The 20783-nt window shown below is 40.5% G+C and overlaps 3 protein-coding genes across 7 annotated transcripts in view; 1 reads left to right on the plus strand and 2 right to left on the minus strand.

Annotated features, from left to right (window-relative positions):
- Nucleotides 1-13717, minus strand: part of agfg1 (ArfGAP with FG repeats 1) — an 18053-nt gene extending 4336 nt beyond the window's left edge. The window contains exons 1-10 of one of the 5 annotated variants that reach the window (XM_023961296.1): nucleotides 13621-13717; nucleotides 13346-13522; nucleotides 7919-8012; nucleotides 6309-6424; nucleotides 5367-5532; nucleotides 5041-5200; nucleotides 3107-3226; nucleotides 2364-2435; nucleotides 767-982; nucleotides 175-349 (exon numbers count right to left, since the gene is read on the minus strand). In XM_023961296.1, the coding sequence (XP_023817064.1) occupies nucleotides 175-349; nucleotides 767-982; nucleotides 2364-2435; nucleotides 3107-3226; nucleotides 5041-5200; nucleotides 5367-5532; nucleotides 6309-6424; nucleotides 7919-8012; nucleotides 13346-13512 (1286 nt within the window). In that variant the 5' untranslated portion in view covers nucleotides 13513-13522; nucleotides 13621-13717. Of the gene's footprint in view, nucleotides 1-174; nucleotides 350-766; nucleotides 983-2363; nucleotides 2436-3106; nucleotides 3227-5040; nucleotides 5201-5366; nucleotides 5533-6308; nucleotides 6425-7918; nucleotides 8013-13345 lie in introns of all 5 variants that reach the window. The other 4 variants (XM_023961293.1, XM_023961294.1, XM_023961295.1 and 1 more) reach the window with 4 other exon arrangements.
- A 787-nt stretch (nucleotides 13718-14504) lies between these two features.
- Nucleotides 14505-17523, minus strand: mrpl44 (mitochondrial ribosomal protein L44). The gene is made up of 4 exons (XM_004075772.4): nucleotides 17257-17523; nucleotides 15390-15858; nucleotides 15138-15316; nucleotides 14505-14985 (listed from the first exon to the last, which is right to left on the minus strand). The coding sequence occupies exons 1-4, from the start codon at nucleotides 17430-17432 to the stop codon at nucleotides 14817-14819; spliced, it is 993 nt and encodes a 330-aa protein (XP_004075820.3). The 5' UTR covers nucleotides 17433-17523; the 3' UTR covers nucleotides 14505-14816.
- dnaaf1 (dynein axonemal assembly factor 1) lies at nucleotides 17524-19271 on the plus strand. The gene is made up of 2 exons (XM_004075773.4): nucleotides 17524-18575; nucleotides 18649-19271. Exons 1-2 carry the CDS (start codon nucleotides 17642-17644, stop codon nucleotides 19170-19172), a joined length of 1458 nt encoding a protein of 485 aa, XP_004075821.1. The 5' UTR covers nucleotides 17524-17641; the 3' UTR covers nucleotides 19173-19271.
- Nucleotides 19272-20783: the final 1512 nt, after the last annotated feature.

Consider the following 20783-nt stretch of genomic DNA (forward strand, 5'->3'; position numbering starts at 1 on the left):
CGATAGTTAAAGCCTTAAGTCACATGCACCCTTACAGGGGAGGGGCTTGATTCAGGTTTGAGGGTGTCGTGGAGGGCCGTAGAGAGGCGGTCTCAGTTGGAGGCCTACGCATTGAGGCTATTCAGAACTTTAAAACTGATCTGCAGTAGCTTCCGTCTTTGAAACGCGTCTCACCCTTGTGAGGTGCTGGACGTGTTGTAGACAATGGTGGCAGGAGCAGAGGAGCTGAAGACGGTGTCCAGCTCAGCCAGCGCAGCATAGCGGTCTCCTCCCATTGAACCGGCCGGCGGTTTCGGAGGCAAAGCTGTCGCTGTGGCGGCAGAGCTCACACCTCCAGGGATACCAGCCCCTGCAGGAGGGAAAAACCGGACTGTGAGTGGACTAAACCAGACACGCTGGTACTGGTAAAGATCCCGGGATAGCTGCCATAATCGACCTATTAAAATAATGGAAAATAAATGGAACAAAAAACACAGTTAAGATAATAATTTAGTATTAGCCAAAAATATTTATACTATGGTTGAGTTCCATCAAGGAGAGGCCTGTCATTTACTGTCCTATTACAGTAAGTCGTAAGGACAGATTTAGGTGGAAGAAGATAAAAATATGAGTTTTTCTTTACCCGACTGTCTTAACAGAAATTTGATAAATATAGGTTTATGTTGCCTACTGTTTTAAATATCCTCTTTCCTCTCTGATTGTCCCCATAAGATTTTCTGATGCTAAAGCTGAGCTCAGTGAAACAGGCTAGGCTGGAGATGTTTACCTTGCTCTGTTTTGCCAGAGCTAAATCTGTTATCCAGGTCAGCCAGAGCTGCGTACTTATCAGCAGGAACGCCATTACTCTGAACGGCGTCTTTGCCAGCTCCTGCGGAGTTACTCTGGGAGGAGGAACTGAAGGGTCCAAAGTCAGCGCTACACGATTTGGGGAAGTTGTCAAAATGAGCAAAATTAGCATTTGCTAGTCCAGCAGAGGCACTACCTGTGTGAAAGAGAGAGATTAGAACGTCATAAGGGAAGCCTTCACTGCTGATCTAAAGACGCAACAAAGGCAGGGAAGAGGAAGATGAGCAGGAGGAGATGTTGGAACACTGGCAAGGAAAGGAGGCTGAAGAAAGGATGCCAGCTCTACGTGATGGGTAGGAGGAGCTTTGGTGTTGTCTGCAGTTTCTGAAGCTAAGAAAAGCATCGAGTTAGTGCCCTCTAGAGGTCAGTGGCAGATAGAGCCGCCCGTTTCTTCCTTGCCTCGGCCACACCGGATCATTTTCAGATTCACAGAAAGAGAATAAAAGGTGACACTGGAAAGAGCTAAATCGTAGGTAAAGATATTTATACTTTCCTGCTTTGTTTCAGAGAAGACGTAACATTTGACATTTTAGAGGAGTTGGAACAAATGTAAAGAAAATACAGCGAAAAACAAACATTTTATTTGACTAACAGAGGAAATAAATGGGTCTTTAAAGACTACAATTCCCAGAGCCCCGCCCCTTCACATTTTGCACCTTTAAAAAGCCCCAAATGACCTCTGCAGATACAAAAAGGAGTTAATTCCAACTGCAGGCCGTGGTTGGAAGATTTGCAGGATTAAAAATGTCTTCTACAAGTCAGGATGTAAAGTTAAGGATGGATGTTAAGGTATGCTGGTCTATTTTATCAGGAGAACCTGTGCTTGCTGTGATCATTGACTGTATGTGAGAAATGGACTGAGTAACCCCTCCCCCATGGCGTTCCAGACAGGAAGTACCCGCTGGCTCAAAGAAACCAAAATCCCACAGAGTTCTATAGATAAACAGCTGTTACTCAGTCATTCTATTTGTCAGAATAACTATTCTAGCTCTGATACCTGTTTTTTTCTTTTTTGTTCATGATGATGTTTCTGTAGTTGAAGTTATTCCAGTTATGAACAAGCCAATAAGATGCCAGACAGATTCCCCCAAGCCTGCTTTCAAATGGCAGGGGTGTGGGATTCATCCCAACCATGCCATAGAAATGCTGACCAATTTGGACCAATCACTGGTTACTGACAAATTCTGGTTTCAACACGTATTGCACCAAAAAAAGGGGGAGGGGGGGTGAATTGACTTTATTTGGTTGGAGAAGGAAGTAAACAATTTTCTATGGATGACATCACACTCGCTTGGTCAAGTTCTCATATACAGTCAACGATTGTGATGCTTAAAGGAGAGAATTTATTTTTAATCAGGCCATTTTACTGACCTTATACTGAGAGGCTGCTGCCACTCTGCAGATTTTCCTCCACGCACTTAATAATGGGAGGCAGTAAAGAGACGGCAGCATAGGACTGCTGGAAGTATCTAGAAGGGTGGACGCAGCTACGGGGAAAAGCCCAGCGACAGACTCACTGTGTGCGCTTGGGAGAGGCAGAGCAGCAGCAAACGCGCCCACGCTGCAGCTGGAGGACAGCGCAGTCGCCGCTGGCAGACGAGAAGAAAACACATGAAAGAGGGACGAGGGGGAGCGGCCGACTCAGAGGTCGGCAAAGAAGTGAAAGTCGTCTGTGGCTCGATCAAACACAAACTGCTGAAGAGGAGTTTTGCAGCAGACAGAGCCCCAGCAAAGAAGCCATTCATTACCACACTTCTCCAGCAGAGGGCAGCGGTTCATGACATCATCTGAATAACTTGCAAGACAAGTGAATATCTGCATGCCGTTATGAGACTGAGACAGCAAGACGTTATGACAAAGAAACAGCATAAAGTCATGATTTTAGAGTCATTTACACCAACGTGCAGGTTTTATACCACATAAGGTCACCTAACCATGCAATGATCTTTTATGATAACAAAACACCTCTAAAGGTCTCATTTATGTAAAGTCTTAAAGAATGATAACTAATGATTGTATAAATATCCTGCAAAACTCATTAAAAAACTCAAATGTACAAAAAGAACTGTTTATTCTTACAGAGTTGTCCAATTTCTTACTTTTATCAATCACCAATTTGAACAGTTATATGATCAAAACCAACATGAACCAAACTCATTGGTTTTTAGAATTGGATATTAGAAAATATTTGGGCCTTTTGTGGTGATTTTTGTTTCCTTCATTGCTTTAAATGCAACATTTCATACAGAGCTTCCACTACCTGGCTTTGGGGGCTGAAATGGAGCCTGGGCTGCTTGGGGGAAACCGCTCATGGACCCAGAAGAGCTCCCGAAAGCATCAAACTGAGCAAAGTCTGCGTCTGCTTTGGTGCTCTGCGGCGCTGGAGGTGGACCAGGATGAGGTTCAGACCGACAGATGAGCAAAGAAAAATGAGGAGAAACACAAAAATGAATGGATGCAGACATGGAAGACATAAGAGTTATGCAAAAAAAACATGAATGATTTAAAAAATGTAATGAAAATGGTTTTAGGAAAACCTCTCAAGGTTCTCCTAAGATTTTGAATTGCGTAGAATTTCCCATAAAGAGTCGATATAGTTGTGTTCAAGTTTTAATCAGGGAATTGTAACGATTCCACTGCAGGTCCTGAATTTAAAAAGTAGAAAATTAACTTTTTTCACTTTTCTAACAGTTTTTTACTTCTTGTGAAATAAATTGGAAAAACATTATGAATCAACTTCCACTTTTTAAATATCACCCTGACAGGTAAATCCTAATTAACCTTTGAGCACATCTTATGATGAAGTTGCAGCCTCCATGTAGATGAGATGAATGAAAAAACAGACTTGTGAACATGCAGCATTCCTTTTTGTCAGCTGCTATCAGTTTCCCCAGGAAAGCTGTCAGCAGAGTCACCAAACGTTTTCCGGAGAAGTCTTCCGCTCTACCAGCTCGACTATTAGTAAGTTCTCGTGATGTCCATGGCGCTCTCTGTCCACAAGTCAAACACGGAAAAGAGCCAAATTTCCAGTCATTTTGATGGTTATTAGCCTCAAGAGAGCTGCCTCTTCACACGACACAGTCAGCAGAATGACTGTCCAGAGTGTAGGTCAAGGTTCAACTACAAACGCTAAAAACATTTCATTTCTGTATTCATCACCAGGTAAATGCTGCTTTCAGCATTTCCTCTGGTTTATCTGAGGCTTTCATTTAGAAAAAGGGTGAAAATGGAGCCTGAAGGTCAAAAGAAGTAGGATCATTGCAACCTGTCCTTCCAGTTCTGAAGTGATTACTTATGTTTTTAAATTTTACTTATCAGCAGAAGTGATTGTAAATGAGAAGAAACAACTGACGGAGAACTGAAGGATTATTTCATTCCACATAATCCAGTTGATTTAAACCCTACAAAAAGTCATTTCATGGGAATATTAACATGCAAGCAGAAGAGAACACGTCCACTACATGTAAGTAAGTGATGAAGGACACTTGCTTGCAATGTGACCGTCACACAGATATCTGAATTACACTTTGGGTTTGTTATGGACTTCACATAAAGCAATAACAGCCGCCTGAAAAGAACTAACATGACTTTCAAACAATCTGGAGCTCAGTTTTTCAATAAGGAATATTATTGATGGAAACTTATTTTAGGACATTTTGGGAAATGTTTTAACTAGAAACAGACCGAGTATATTTTGTAGAAAGACAATTGTAGAGAACGTTTTGATGGTTTTGATTTATAAAACTTCTAGGTAAAACAAACATTAGTTCCAACAGAAAAAAAAAACAAAAAAATTACATTTTTCGTCCACAATATTCAATCTGAGGTTTGGTGGAACACCAAATATGCTGAAAACCAATAACTAACACTGAGGCCCTTTTGTGGAGGCTTTTGGTTTGGTCTAAAGACTAAACCAGGAACTTGTTGCGATTTGGAGCTGAACTTGTGAGGTCATGTGTGCAACAGAAAGCTGGATAGAAACTAAGTCCATTGGTGCATTGGTGTGTTGTCTTTTCTTTTCATGGATACTTATATCTTTTCATGATCAAGACAGGTTGGGGTTTGTTCAATCCACATCAAGATCTTATTACTTTTCTGTGCTGACCAAGTTCCTCTAAATACATTTGGTCTTTCCTGGAAAGTGTCAGTGTTTTCACACTCTGGACCTTTTTCTCAGGTTGTGTGGTTCCTTACTTGTAGTGCTGTTGAAGTGTGCAAAGTTTGCAAAACCAGAGCCGGCGGCTGCGTTTGGCGGGGCGGCAAAGATGTCTCCACCCAAGTCACTGAGGAGGTCAAACTTCTTCTCGTGTTGGAACTGCTGTTGATGTGTGTGTGCACGGTTCACCACTGGAGACTGGTGGAGAAAGATCGCGTTTGAAAAAGAAAAGACAAAACACTCCATGAGCTACACTTGCAGGAACATGCTGGTAAGACTTAAGTTCTGACATCAAATCTACAAGTGCGTTCTTTTTTGGAACACATTTACCTTCAGACTAAAGGTCTGCATCTAAAGGACTCACCTGGTTTGGTAAGGTGTTCTTGCTGAGGTGCAGCGCTGGAGCCGCCTCCCCCAACAGGGATTTGAGGGGGCGAACCTCTGGGGTGCTGCTGGTGCTGCTGTTCGATGACCCAGAGATGGAAGTATGGACGGACGCCACTACCTTGGCTTGCTCAGGAGGTACATACCTGGGGGGGGGGTCAGTCACATTCAAGATAGAAGATTAGAAACGTATCCAAAAGAAAACATTTGAGACTTTTATTATTTTATTTGTAAAAACAAATACTTGACGTGAGACAACAAAGCATCTCAATAAAGGATTTCCAGCCGTTTCAGTGGCCTAACGTTTCAGGTTTCATCTTTGACCTTCGTGTGTTTCAGGTGAGAAGCTTAAGTGAAAGCCTGTCTGCAGCTGAAGCAGCACGTTGAGACAAGTAGTGATTTCTAGACTGCTCTCATTTAGCTCAGCCTTCAGAGACACCAGAAGCAGAACTAAAAATAAATCTTTCCAAGCAGCATTCTCCAGATAAGAATGTCAATTACCAGAAGAACCTTGTGAGCATGCAGTCTAATCTTTTGAGTTAACATGGTACCAGCAGCTGAATTCACACAGATTAAAGATGTAGCGACCTGCCCGGGACCGTTGCCTCGGTTTTATATTTATAGAAAGAGGCTGCTCTCATTAGATACAATGATAAAAGTGATAACCCTCATGTTTATTTAAGTTAAACCTTTTATTATATTATCTTATTTCCCTTCTTTTGCATACAACATAGATAGAACGTAATGACCTACATTCTCTGCATTTGTTAGAGGGTTTCTGTCTGATGACTTGCTAGAGGCGAAGTTCTTCAAGCTGCCTTTGAGAAACAGCAAGTTACCAAAGAGAAGGAGCATGGAGGAGCTGCGTGCCTGTGCGATACTGCTTTGATTTCTGGGTTTCCTGCCCCAAAATGTCACTCACCATCTTTTCTTCTCGTATTTTTCTTGAAGAAACTCTTTGACCTTTTGTGGTTCCCTGAAATCTGGTACTGAAGAGGTTCTGTCGTCATAAAGACCAAGCCAGATTGGTTTACATACCTGAAACACATCAAGTTCAAGAAGGGGGATTTCAATGAAAAGGTCTGTGCATTTTTCAGCTACACAGGACAATGTGTGTCTTCACTGCAACACTGCAAAAACGAAATTTTAGGAAAGTTAAAAAATAAATAAATAGCATAATTTTAAGAAAAAATATGTTCCTGTCTTGCAAGATAAATAATCGTATCAAAAAAAAAATCAGAAGCAAAAGAATCTTAGTTTAAATAACTTAGTGAACAGAATTTTATAAATATTTTCGCATAGACTATTTTTCGAATTCCATTGGCAGATTTTTTTTTGCTTATTTAGAGACAATTTTTAAACTGTTTGACTTTTTTCTAAGAATTTTAGTTCCCGGCCAAAATCATATGAAACCAATTATTTTATACATTAGAACTGAAATGTGAACAAAAAGGCCTGGAGCAAGATTGACTGAAGTTACACCGCTTCAACATGTCGCACCAAGCTTCTCCCTGCACGTTCTTGAACGTGTCACAAGCCCAATAGGAGTTTTTCAGGTCCTAATTTGTAATTGCTTTCGGGAAAATTCTCTCCCAAACTTTTAAATTTTTTTTAAAAAAGACAGGTCCAACAATAAAACATGTTTTGTGTTGTTTCCCGTACCTCCAAAAATGAAAGAGGTCAACATTAAACCAATTAATGCTATTTATCCATGTAAGGGTTTTTTAACGTATAAGATGTACGAGATAATTTATACCCCATATAGACAAAAGATATTCAAACCCAAAAGCACCTGTTTTATGATTGCAATTTGGTCTAAATCTTTTGTCTCACCATTGAGACAGTAAAGTAATTTGATTTATATTTACTACCGTATACTAAACGGCAAACTGTATATTTTTATTCTACTGTATATTTTTAAACGGTTGTTGTTTCAAGATTGTAAACATTGCAATTCATTTTTAAAAAGTTTCAAATGAAAATAGTTTAAAAAGATCAGCTGCAGCGTGTAACTCTGTGATCACAAGAATTGATGTTTTCCTCAACAACAAAAGAGGTTTCCCAGACTGGATTACATGCCAAACTACAACAGAACATTTGTGGTCTGTTGTTTTTTTTAATGCTTTTAAAAGAATTGCAAAATGAGAAGGAAAGGGCCTTCACACACGGCATGGATACAGTCTGCTGCCATTGGCTACCCATAATCTGTCAAACGTCTCAGACTTTAGACGTCAGACCCACATGATTTTACTGAGGCATCTGATTGGTCAGTTTATAACTTAAATAACTTTCAATAAAATAATTCTTTGTAAAGTAATCTTTATTTTCATTTGTAATAAATAACTATGCAACCTATTTGTTTACTGTCAGAATTTGTCCGTCCTTACTAATACTCAGCTGTGTTTGCAATCATCAAAAAAAATAATTGAAAATCCAGGCTAAAAGTGTGTTAGCTTGCCAAACGGTCAGCTACATAAACATTAGGTGTGTTTAGGACATTGGCTGCAACGTAGTTTCTTAACACATTCCTACCTCATTTCCGTGTTTTTGAAGAAATTCAATTTCCTGTTGTGTGAAGGTTGTCATGGAGATGGACTTGACTCTATGGGGTGGATTCAGTCCTCGCCTGTGGGAGGAGAAATGGATGCCGGGGTCAGCGTCATTACAAAACAATGCTTATTTGAACATGACGCCATTCACATCTGTGAACATTGATTTTTAACCACAGAAAGAAGTCAATTATAGAAAGATTTTGTAGGCAAAGGCTTTATAAAAAGCTATACATGGAACCCATTAAAATAAAGAGAAGAATATAACAATGGATGCGGGCGAAACCCTTCCTTCACTTACAAAAGCTGAGCTGTCAGTGGAATACCAGCTATGTCAGTATGATCACAGCCTGCAAACTCTAAAACATAAAGAGGTAACACCTATCAATTAAAGCTTTTGTTCTTTTCCTTCAGTAACAGCTCACGACACTGTGGCTTAAATTAAAAATCCCATGAAACTTTAATAACTGAGCAAGGATGGACAGACTCCTGGAATACTTTTCCAGGGAAGTTCATTTGGATCCAACTACGAGGTTAAAAGAGATCAATGCTAATCATTCGATTTAGTCTAGAATTACCCAACCAAGGGGTGCAGGAAAAAGTTACAAACAATATTTTAAGAATACTCAATACTTTTCTGTGTAAATAGTAAATAATCTGTTCTTTATTTAAAAACTGAGACAAAATACCTGGTGCTAAAAAAACAAAATAAGCAACGCGTCAAAACCAGCAGTGAAACAAGACCCAAAGTGTTACATTAGGACATATAATGTGATTCATAGAAGTCAGGCCCTACAGTGAAATACGAGATAGACTTCCTAAATTATTCACTGCTACCTTATACAGAACTTTATTTGCCTCTATTCTTTACATCCTAGCCAAATAAATAAAAAAGGCTAATATAACTAACAGAAGTGATCAGTTTACTTATTGATCAGCTTTGAGAAGATGGAAAACCTACAATAGAGCCAGTTTATAAACAAGAAAGCATGCAATATTAAAGAGAAGTGTTAATGGATGCACCGTTTCAAACTAAAAGTACGTCTTTCATGTGCAGCTTTCAAATATAGAAATTCAGAGGAATAACATGACTTGATTTAGTGCTTTGTTGCATTTTCAGTGAGTGATCACTGTTAGATGAGGAAAAAAAGTAGGTCAAGAATGGCAGGAAATCCTCAAACCCTTAGGGCCCAAATTATGAAGGCAGGGCATCTGTTCTACATCTCCAAACAAGGCCTTCTAATGGAAGTGAAACCGTTTTCTGGGGCTTCTCTTTACCCAGTCTGTTTCATTTGAATTGGATTCTATTCTAATTTTAGGAGAAATATCTTTGCACCATGCAGAATTAAAACACAAGGATGACCCAGCTCTTTCTTCTGATCCGTTTTTTACTGTGACTACATTTTTAATCCTGTTTCTGTGTTCCTTCTGTGTTCCTCTGTTAAACTGTTTGTGACTTTAAAGAGAATGCACCTACATTTTGGGCAAAGCGCAGTCTTGCTAATATTTGCATAAAGCAAAGGCTGTGTCCAAATTCCCTCACTACTTCATAACTCCTAAAAGACTATATGGTGAGGGACTATCTAGTGCCCTGGATTTTAATGACATTGCCCATTTGTCGAGGCAAGAACCGGAGAAATAGAAAACATTTTACAAAGTCTATTTATGAATCTACATGGGTCTGATCATGAAAATGGGTTGATTTGTAAAAAAAATAAATAAATAAAAGTATATACAATTTTTTTTAAAGGACAAGTAATTTGAATGCAATGCATTGTGGTCTATATTCACCATAAATGCACTGTTTTTTCGGAGAGATTTTAAATTGTAGATTCAAGAAATGGCGATTGCCCTTTATAGTGCAATAAGTACTAAATAAATTCAGATACAACCCATCTCAACCAGTCAATTCTAATGATAGTTATACACCTTAATTTTCAGAGTAAGTCACCCTTTTTTCCATGGTGTTGCCATGGGTGCAAATGTACTCCAGAGCGATACAGTAAAGCTTACTTGTTCTGATAATAAACTCTGATGACATTGGCTAATCATTCGCATCTTCAGCTAACTTATCATTCTACAAAAGGTCTCTGTATCTTCATAAACCAGTTTCAGTTAACAACATTCACAATTGCACTGCAGCAGGTGATGTAATGTCTATTTAGCAAGGAGGAGTTACACCTCCAGGGTGTGTTGAACTTGCAGCATGGTGTCTAAATATATACATAAATGGCAAATAAACAAGTTAGTCATTAATGGCAAAGAAACCCACTTAATACCACAAGTGCAGATGAAAGCAAACATCTTTTTCCACCCCTAATATTGAACTTTTAATTGAAAGGGGCCATGTTGTTTGCCTTCAGTGACATTTGCACCTTACTGAAACCACTTTGTCATTCCTGCATCCCTCCTTACTCAGGATACAAAGGACAAGTGGAGCTACCTCCTGTTATGAGCATTTCCTATCGGAATGTTTTCCAGGGAAGGCCCCAACCTTCACAAGGAATGTGTTTACATAGCAAATTCCAACACCACCCATTAAATAACCACAACTAAGAGAGAAAAGATAGTAAGGAGGTGGTTGTACCCATTCTAATGCCCTTAAAGAAGTCAACTATCTGGACTAGATGTTCCCAAGTAGTTGCTTTTGTCTTTGATGTGAAGCCATTTACAGAATATTTAATGCATTTAGGAGAGAAAAACTACAAAGAACTCATTCACATCTAATTATATGATTACTAAGCCATTTCCTTTCCCAGCTGATTATCGCCACAGTCTGTCCCACCTAAAAATGACAACTTAAAGACTTCTCTCGTATGTGGCACAGTCTAATTCTATTTTTGTTCTTTGTTTTTTAATTTTAAATAATGTGTTTATCTCAATTTTCATCAAAGGTTTTGCTCAAATTTGATTGGTTGTTAGTCAATTAAATATATAATTTATGGGGGTGTGATGATTCGATTCACATCATAATTTGTGGTTGATGATACGAGTCACAGTGGATACAGGGTCATTTTGAAGGATCCGATTCACATCTTAAGCCAAAAATTTGACTACTGGGACTCAGATAAATACCAGGGTACTGAACAGTGCAGGTGACGTTTTCCAGATTCATTGAATGTCTTGCAAGAAAATCAAGTGTAAAATAAATGTGTACAAAAAAAACAAGTAAACTAGAATTAATGGCAAATCCATTCACATTTTGATTTCATAGCGTTCAACCCACTGTTGTTTTTCCATTTCAAAATAATCCAAAGGCAAATACTATTAGAACATTAGACCAGACTGTATGGTGTCTCTATTCGAAATGCTCCACTCTTAATCTCCTCAGCAGTCTTAAAGGCAAATATAAAGTTCTCTCTTACTCTGTTATAGACCATAGACATGCATAAACAGGAAAGAAAATCTCTGATATAACCCACTGAATTCTGCATGGCAAGCATGAGGCCTGAAGACGGACGGCCACGTTGACTTGAGTTGTCCCTGTAAGGACTAGCGGTACTTAGAAGTTCAGAGACTGTTCTGGAGTTTGATATGTCTTCACAAAAGAAACTCTGCTCTTGGAGCCTTGAAACAACTTTGTTTTCTAGGAGATTATGCAGAAATGTTGAGAAAACCTTCACTATTATGTAATAAAATGATCAACTCTTTCCAAAAGTAAGTTCTTCCAGTAGTCTCTGCTTTTTTTGTTTTGTTTGATTTTGACAAATAAATGCTAGTATTTTTTCTTCAAATAACAAAAACAGTTTTGAAATCATTATCTCATTTTAAAGTTTAGGTAATTTAAGCCTAGTGCAGAGACTTTTAAAACAGAAAATCAAGGGCCTGAACCGCTTGCCGCTTCCTGTTGCACATTCAACATCACATGCTGCTGGTGTAGAAATGCAGTGAGGCCATACCACTTCCTGAGCATACAATCACACTCAACTTCCTGGCTGTATCACACAGGGAAGACTTTGATTCATATGTGGCCCTAAACAACACAACAACTTAACATGAGACATTAGAAAACTACTACAAAAATCAGAAAAGCCAAACTACAACTTTTTGCAAAGGCAAGTTTGGGGGCCTTGGTTGAAAAATGTACATTTCATCAAGCATTCTGCCATCTCATCTGAAAACTTATAATTGGAGGCTCTTAAAAAATGAGAAGGAAAAGATTCCCAATTATTTCCTAAAACTGGTAGAGAAATTGATATTTTCTACCTCAACTAAATGTCAACTATTCTCATGTGTTGACACAGTCTAGAATCACATTGTTTGATCTGTTATATTTATTTTAATGGATTTCTTCAGAAAGCAACTGAACAAACTTTGTTATCGGTCCCAAAAAACAAAACAATTTATGAACTTGTGAATCAAAATGATGTGATGCAGAATTTTGTCTGTGGTAAACGGTAAATTTCAGTTGTTAAAGCAGAGCCATTGATGTGTCATGAAGTGTCTTGGAGACAAGATTTTTTCAAAATTACAAATTGTTGCAATAAAAAATGTAAGTTTACCAATTTTCACACTGTTAAAAAATGATTGAGGTGTTTTATTTGTAAACCACTTTGTGTTAATATGCTGTAAAAAAAACTTTTTAAATAAAGTTTTATTCAAGTGGCTACCAAAATAAAAGCGCAGATTGTTTTGTTTGCTTGTACAAAGGCAAATTTCATCAGCAGTCAAAACACCTAGTTACTCTGTAACTAAAGTGACATTTCAGTGGAAACGAAGAGCAGCGGGAAAGCTTTTTTTTTAGAGTAAAAGTCAAGTTAACAGTGAGTCATTACCACGCGAGTTACCTAGCGTCCTTATGAGAAATACGGGGCTAAACACATAACAGAGGAAAGGCTAATAAAACAATTCCAGCTCAGTTATCTCAGAACTAACGGTCAACACCCTTTTTGGTTTTGGTTAAGATCTGTATTTTTTCAATATATATTCAGTTTTTTCTAAATTAAAACGTATATTGTGTCATACAATCCCAATTATTAAACTCCAATGGTTTTATGAATGTGAGGTGTTAAGACGGGGACCGAACTCGTGGCTCTCAAAGCTTTTTCGTGACATTTTTCCACGTTCCCAGCTGCCGGTGGTGGCAAAGGCTGCTGGCTTATCTATGGAGTAAGCGTTCAAGTGTCACTGTCAGAAGTTCCAGAGCTAGCATGAGAAGCTAAAGGGAGCTAGCATCGAAACGGCTGTTGCCGTCGCCTTTTTTTGTGTTCATTACCGACACCCCAGGGCACCCCACCCAACGAAGCACACCGAGACAATGTCACAACAGCTCACGTCGTTTACAGCAAGTCCGGCGCCTAGCTATTTGCTCAACGTTATTTCATGCTAACGCGCTTTAACCGAGTTAGCAAAAAGCGTCCGAAACGCCCGCGGTGTCAAGAACGAAGTCCCGCCGAAACTTCATACTTACAAGATGCCAGAACATGAGGTGCACACGAAGGAGCCCACAGTCATGTTGGCATAGGTTGGGCCGCGCTGATCGCAGTCAAAGCACTTTCTGTTGGGGGGCAAACTCGTCATTTCTCTCAGCATCTTCAGGTGTTTCTCCTCCTGTTTTCGTTTCGCGCTCGCCGCCATGGTAAAGAGTCTACGGCGCGATGAAATAAGACCAGCAGAAGTCAAAAGGTCAGGCGCAACTAAGACAAAGGGGTACGCTTTTTTAAACGGTTCACGACTCGTACGAACCACCAAGAGGGGATGGGTGGTTGGATATGCAGTCTGGGTGGCCTCACATCGCCAAGAAAGGAAAGATTCAAGAGATGGAACAGGAGGAGCAAGATGACGCATCTGCTACTTCCGGTAGAAGTGGATCTCGTTGTGCAGACAGTAAATTTCTCTCCGAGCCAAACCGTATTTACCGGCAATACTTTTTAAATACTGCAAAAGTAAATCGTGTGTTTACCCTTTTGCTATTTTTGTGTTAATTTACATCGTACCCAGCGACAATTTCAATCACCGAAACCACCAAATGTGGCGCTACAGCAGTGACCATCTTGTCCTCTGTTTGATCTCTGATGGGCCTCTGAGGTGTTTCAAAACATTTACTAACACAACAGCGCCACTGTGAGGATAATCCGGGTTACTACAAAACCTAAATTTTTTTCTAAAGTGGAAAAAAATGCAGAACCATATTCTGAGTTAATTGGGTACATTAATATTGACCAATAAGACACGTTTTTTTTTAAAAAGTGTTAGATTTCCCTTTCAACCAAATCATGGAATGACCCAGTCCTGTGTCCCAATTAACTGAGCTAAAACCACAATTTAAAATTTTAGATAGTTGAAAAGTAAAATAGATTCAGATCAAGAAAACTAAAATTCTGAAGCAAATATAAATCATTTCAGGAAGATTCGGCTCATAATGTAAATTTTCATTAAGGATTTACACTGGTTACTACAGATCCCTTTAAACAAATCTGGAAAATGAGTGAGTATTGTCCAAAAATAAATTTTTTTCGAATTGTACCTGAATTTTATCAACCAAAACACAAGGCAAAAAAAAATAATATGTATAGCTTTTCCTAATTTACACTTTTGCTTAAAGTAGAAAAAAATTCAAAGACAATATGTACATTTATTTTAACAAATATCTTTTATTAAAAGGTGCAACTTAAAACCAAAGTAAATTCAATGTCATCTGTAATATTTACAAGAAGGTAACAAGACTGCTAGCAAAGCTCAGTTCGCCCTACAGGAGACTTTTTGTGAGCTCAGCTTATTTAAAAAGAGTTACATAAATACAATGGATAGTATTGAGGCCTTCTTTGCTCTTTAATCTGAATGATTGTATTTCCAATCTACAGTAACTCTTCAGCCTGTAGGCTATCGTCCCGCCGGCTCGTCTCCTTTATAAAGTTCGGTGCTGAGGCTTAGTTGCTGTTTCAGTTACTGACTGACTGCAGTAACGGCTGCTGAAGCTGTTGTGGGGAGAAATCGAAGGGCCTGCGATTCTCTGTGAAGCCGTAAAGTTTGCGGAGAGCCACTCGAGCGGCTTCTTCCTCTGCGCCGACTAGAGTCTCTCCTGGACCCTGAGCAAGGAGCTTCTGGTCACTGAGGAAGACAGGAGACCAGAGAAGTTCAACATCCACGCAAAAGTGAGAGAAAATATCCTAAGCAAGTAGTTTTAACAATCCTGAATCCAACCATAACTGCACTAGTTTGATAATTATGTCTTTGTGGTTTGGTAAGGTATTATGCCGTACCTGTATAAGCCGACAAAGTAGAGTGGCAGGACAGTGCTGGCTCCAGCAGCCCTGATGAGACGAGGCTCAGGCAGAGGACACTTCCTCTCTGTCAGCTCCTCCACCAGCAGCCCCATGGGGTCCACCACAGTCCACAAATCAAACAGGTCTTTTCCGATCAGCTGAGTCGACAGGAAATCCTGGGGAAGAAACAGGAAGATGGGAGAAAGGAATAACGTACCAGTTCTACATCAACACAGATTGAGCGCTCACCCTGAGAAAAAACCCCGTTCGCTCTGCTCCACTGCTTTCCTTCAGAGCTCCGATCAAGGCCATGAATGTGGAGCGGAGAACCTCGTCGGGAACGGGGAAGTCTGCACTCATGCTCAGGTCCTCAACGCCCAGGTTTCGTGCTACATGAGACACGGTGGCTGCGCTGGTGAGGTTCCCCACTATGCTCTCCACCCCCACAACCGGGAGTCTCGGGAAGTTAGCCCTGCACCAGTCGCTCAGGAAGCTTTTGGCGAAACGCTCTCCGCTGTTCCTCAGCTGAACGTTGTCCTTCAGAGACAGAGCCGTGCTCTCAGAGTCCACTCCCAGCTGCTCTCTCCTCTCCCGCTCGGCGCGCAGATAACACGGGTTGATGAAGGCCGTCTTCAGAAGCTCCAGGGAGAAGTTCTCCTGCAGGCGGACGCTGAAAGCCTGGACCTCGGCGTGGTAATCCCAGTTAGGCTGCTGCCACCTGCAAGACATGAAACACAGGCAACCTGAGAGACGCAAAACGGCAGCTCAGGGGTGAATGCTGGATCCCTACTGCCACAACAATCACAATCACCTACTCTCTTTTTATCTTTAAGAAAGGCTCTAAAAACTTGTCATTCATTACTACTTGACTCACTTTTCTTGACAATATTCTTAGGTATATATAGTAATAAGCTTGGGTAAAAAAAAAAAAAAACAACTTTCAAAAGCAAAAGTCACTTTTTAAAGGATTTCTTAGATGTTAAAGGCCAAAGAAACAGTTAACCAGTTAAGAGTTTTTCTTATAACAAAATCCAATTGCTTTTCTAAAAGAAAATGTAATAATATTTAAATGAATCATTTGCCGCAGAGGTGAAGACGAGCAGAAACTATTCAACCCAACTTTATGAGTAAGAACATTAAAGTGAAACTGAGACATTTAAGAAATAAAGAAACACAGGAAAACAAGGTTGACTCAAATTGCAGAAGTTAAATAACATCAATCCCAGCAAGTCAATTTCAGCAGGAGAGAATGAAGTAATAAAAAACAGAACCTGATTTCAAAATATGGAAAAAATAATTATAGCATGACAGGTTTACACGTAGTCCTTTCAAAATAAAAGACATGAATCTCAATGCATCAAATGTAGTAGTAGGTAATGTAACGTCGGCAGTGATTAAATACACATGTCTATACTGTATATTATAGTTAGTGTGGCTCCAGAGTCCTGTCCTTTACCCTAAGAGCCAAAACAGGGATTGAATGAGCAGACCTGAAACATCACAACTGTATTGTTGTCACTGAGGCTTAAAAGAATTGCGGTTTTGGTGTCTATATAGTATATTTGCTATACTTGTACTTAAGTATACCTAATAAAATTAACTTCAAAGAAATATTGTGTTACAACCACACTACTCTTTTTTTTCCTTCTTCAGATGCAAACAGAACTCCTCTGGATAAATTCAGAGACATGATGATCCATTGACTTATTGTACTTTTGTAGATGTACCAAAACAGAGCCCTGAGGGACTCCTCGGGGAACAGGTGAGGCTCCTTAGTCACATGTTGCTTAAGGACTGAATGGACGTTTTCATTGTCATTGCTCTCTCTGTCTGTCTGTCTCTCTATATGTTTTACTTATGGTACTTTTTCAAGTATATATAGTTGTCCCCCCCCCACCCCCCCCCACACACACACACAAACTCAAGGTCCAAAAATGTCACATTGAAAGAAAAAAAGGACAAGCAAGCACTCTTTAGTTTAGTTGTCCTTTGGTCAAGGAGAAAAATAATTAATTGCAACTTAAAACATTGTTGTTTTATCTAGGTAAAGCTGCTTTATTTTGCTAGAAATGAGAAGGCCGTTCGCGGCCTCTTAACTTGTGTTGCAGACCCTTACCGGGGCTTCGGAGGCGGAGGCCCTTCGAGCTTCAGCTTCTTCGCCATCAAAAACGTGTACGCCTTCATCCACCTTTTCTTCTCTCTGACCTGCAAAAGCGGGACGCTTCTGCACAGCCGCTGGCTGTGAATCCCTAAAGTTAACACGCCGCGGTTTAACAGAAACCCCGCCGCCATCTTTCCTTCACCCCTGACAGCAGCGCGTGCAGGTGCAGCTGCTAAAAGCGTCCGGCATGAAACAACCAACCGGCTTTCCGCCCGCGTAGCCATGGAAACGAACACAAACCGCCCCATTTGCTCAAACTGCAACTCAGACGGTCGTCATATTTCGTTAAAAATCTCGGATTTCCAATTCGCATCCACACTCGTCTCCTCTGTGGAAAGAAATGGAGGACAAAGAGGTTTTGACCGATGAAGGCCACAGCAAAAATCCCCCCAAAACCTCAAATTCTGACAAGTTAAACACCTCTGTGAAGGATGACTCTCAGGAAGAAATGAAAACTTTCCAAAGATTGTCTCTTGGAGGGAAGGAAAACTCCTTGTGGCCACGGATGACAGCGGCGTTCCTCAGGGATCTTTGTAAGCAGAACAAACTCTACATGACACCCCACCTGAACGACACATTGTATCTGCATTTCAAGGGTTTCTCCAGAATTGAGAACCTAGAGGAATACACAGGCCTGAAGTCTCTCTGGCTCCATAACAATGCCCTGGAGCGCATCGAGAACCTGGATGCCCAAACTGATCTGCGCTGCTTGTTCCTCAATGATAATCAAATATTGAAACTGGAAAACCTCCAACCACTGACCAAGCTGTGCACCCTGAACGTGTCCAACAACTACATTTCTGTTTTAGAGAACCTCGCCTACCTTCCCAGATTAAGCACCCTGCAGGTCGCCCACAACAAGTTGGAAACTTTGGAGGATGTAGCCCATTTGCGTCAATGCCTGGCTATTTCTGTACTGGACTTGTCCTACAACAGCTTGCATGATCCGGAGATTGTCTGTGTACTCGAGGCGATGCCAGAACTGCGGGTTCTCTATCTGATGGGAAACGAGGTGGTGAGGAAGATCCCAAACTACCGAAGGAGCTTGATAGCTCGCTTGAAGCAGCTCACCTTCCTTGATGTCCGCCCAGTGTTTCCCAGAGATCGGGCCTGTGCGGAGGCGTGGGCAGCAGGAGGGCCGGAGGCGGAGCGGAGGGTGATGGAGCAGTGGGAAACCAAAGAGAGGAAGAAGATCCAGAAGAACTTGGAAGAAATGGCAATGATGAGACAGCAGGCCCAGGAGAGACGTTCCCTTCAAGAGCTGCAGGAACAAGGTAGTCTGGTTTTATCCCATAACACTGTACTCAGAAAAATCTGTTTTTTTACAGTACAGTTCTTTGCTTTTAGGTGAAAGCCTGAAGGCCATAACCCCAGAAAGCACATGTGAGGAACACAGCAGTGGCACGTCAGCTTCTTCTGCACAAGAGGAGGCCTTGGGGGTTCCTCCAGTTCATGTTGCCGGACCACTGGTCACAAATCTGGATGACGAGGAGCAGCTGGAAACCATTCACCTTGAAGATATTCCATCACTGTGTGTCGATGACCTGCCAGATCTAGAAGATGATGATGAGGAAGATGATGAGGAGGAGGAAGAGGAAGAGGAAGAGGAGGAGGTGGAGATTTCTTCCCAGCAGGCGTTCAGACCCAAAATAGAAATCATTTCCGGAGACGATGATGAAGAGCATCCAAAAGAAAACAACAACGCGGGCACAGCTGCCTTTGGTCCAGATGAAAAGGTGACCAAGAAAGGTGTGTCCTTGGACTCTTCATCACTGCTCTGTTTAAAGGAGGAAAAGCTGAATCCCATGAAGAATCCTGAAGCAAGACTCAAACCAGCTTCATGCCCCTGCCTCATCGAAGAGCTGGACTAACGCTTTGAATCGAAGAAGGAAAAGTAAAATAACAGAACAGCATTGCCGTTAAAATCCTTCATTTGCCGCTAATAAAACTAGAAAATAAATTTTTATGCATGTATTGAATTTTATTTGAATTTTTTTGAGGTGGTTGTCTTTTTATTTTTTTTGTTCTATGAGTAATAAAAAATAAAAATAAAAAACAGCAAAAATATCATCATCTTTAAATGAACAGTTCCTTGCAAAAGTATCCGCCTGAACTTTTCAACCTTTTGCCAGATTTCAGGCTGCAATCAAAGATATAAAACTGTATTTTTTGTGTGAAGAATCAACAAGTGGGACACAATCATGAAGTGGAACAAAATTGGATATTTCAAACTTTTTTAACAAATAAACTGAAAAATTGGGTGTGCAAAATTATTCAGCCCACCCAAAGTTAATACTTTTGCTGTGATTACAGCTGCAAGTCTCTCGGGGTTTGTCTCTATCAGTTTTGCTCATTGAGAGACTGAAACTGTGAAGAATAGTTAGAAACTGCCTTTAACTTTTATTACACTAATGGTTTAAACCTAATTCACTGAGCATGTATTGTCATCTCAAAATTATATTACATTTGAAGAAAGCACAGCCAAACCAAACTATTGTTCTAACAGTTTCTTCTCATACTCCCTCTTTTCTGTGCATGTTTTCTGCTGAGCAGGCCTCAGACTTATCTTCACTTTAGCCTTGGAGCTCCTCTCCAGCAGTAAACTGTGGGCGTGATTTTCACACGAGGTCCATCAGACGATCTTCTGAATATGCAAATGCAGGGTTTTTATACCAAGCCCATCCCTGAGCTCGTTGGTTCGGACTTTGAATGTACCATGTTCATGTCTGTCCCCTTCGTGTTTGTGCGAAGTAAAACCTCCACAAAAGCTAAGTTTTGTCTCTGAGTCATTATTCATTATTTCTGTGTGTAAGAAACTGACGGGGTTACGAACTAAAATTTAATACAGTCCTTTCTAGAAAATCCAGTTTCCTCACAGAAACTTTTGCCCATTCCTCCTTCAGTGTTTTTGAACGGCAGTTTTCAGTTCTTTCCACAGATTGTCGATTGGATTCAAGTCTGGACTTTGGCTATTGCATTGTGGATTCTGCTTTATGTTTTGGATCATTGTCTTGTTGGAAGACAAATCTCAGTCCCAGTCTCAGTTTTTTTGCAGACTCCATCAGGTTTTCTTCCAGAATGGTCCTGTGTTTGGCTCCATCAATCTTCCTATCAATTCTAACCATCCTCCCTGTTCCTGCTGAAGAAAACCATGATGCTGCCACCACCGTGTTTGACAGTGGGGATGGTGTGTTCTGGGTGATAAGCTGTGTTGCTTTAACGCCGAACATAACGTTTTGTATTGTTGCCAAAAAGTTCAGTTTTGGTTTCATCTGACCAGAGCACCTTTTTCCACATGTTTGGTGTGTCTCCCAGGTGGATTGTGGCAAACTTTAAACAACACTTTTTATGGATATCTTTCAGAAATGGCTTTCTTCTAGCCACTCTTCCATAAAGGCCACATTTATGCAGTATACGACTGCTTGTTGTCCTCTGGACAGACTCTCCCACCTCAGCCGTAGATCTCTGGACTTCATCCAGTG

The sequence above is a fragment of the Oryzias latipes genome, chromosome 13, assembly GCF_002234675.1.
Source record: "Oryzias latipes chromosome 13, ASM223467v1".
NCBI lineage: Eukaryota > Metazoa > Chordata > Actinopteri > Beloniformes > Adrianichthyidae > Oryzias > Oryzias latipes.

Excerpts from the sequence above, each read along its gene's own strand:
- mrpl44 (XM_004075772.4), bottom strand. The coding sequence starts at position 17,432 with ATGGCGGCGGGGTTTCTGTTAAACCGCGGCGTGTTAACTTTAGGGATT. Across the intron at positions 15,859-17,256 it reads CCTCCGCCTCCGAAGCCCCG|GTGGCAGCAGCCTAACTGGG; the intron begins GTAAGGGTCTGC and ends CATGTCTTGCAG. Across the intron at positions 15,317-15,389 it reads GAACGGGGTTTTTTCTCAGG|GATTTCCTGTCGACTCAGCT; the intron begins GTGAGCGCTCAA and ends TTTCTTCCCCAG.
- dnaaf1 (XM_004075773.4), top strand. The coding sequence starts at position 17,642 with ATGGAGGACAAAGAGGTTTTGACCGATGAAGGCCACAGCAAAAATCCC. Across the intron at positions 18,576-18,648 it reads TCAAGAGCTGCAGGAACAAG|GTGAAAGCCTGAAGGCCATA; the intron begins GTAGTCTGGTTT and ends CTTTGCTTTTAG.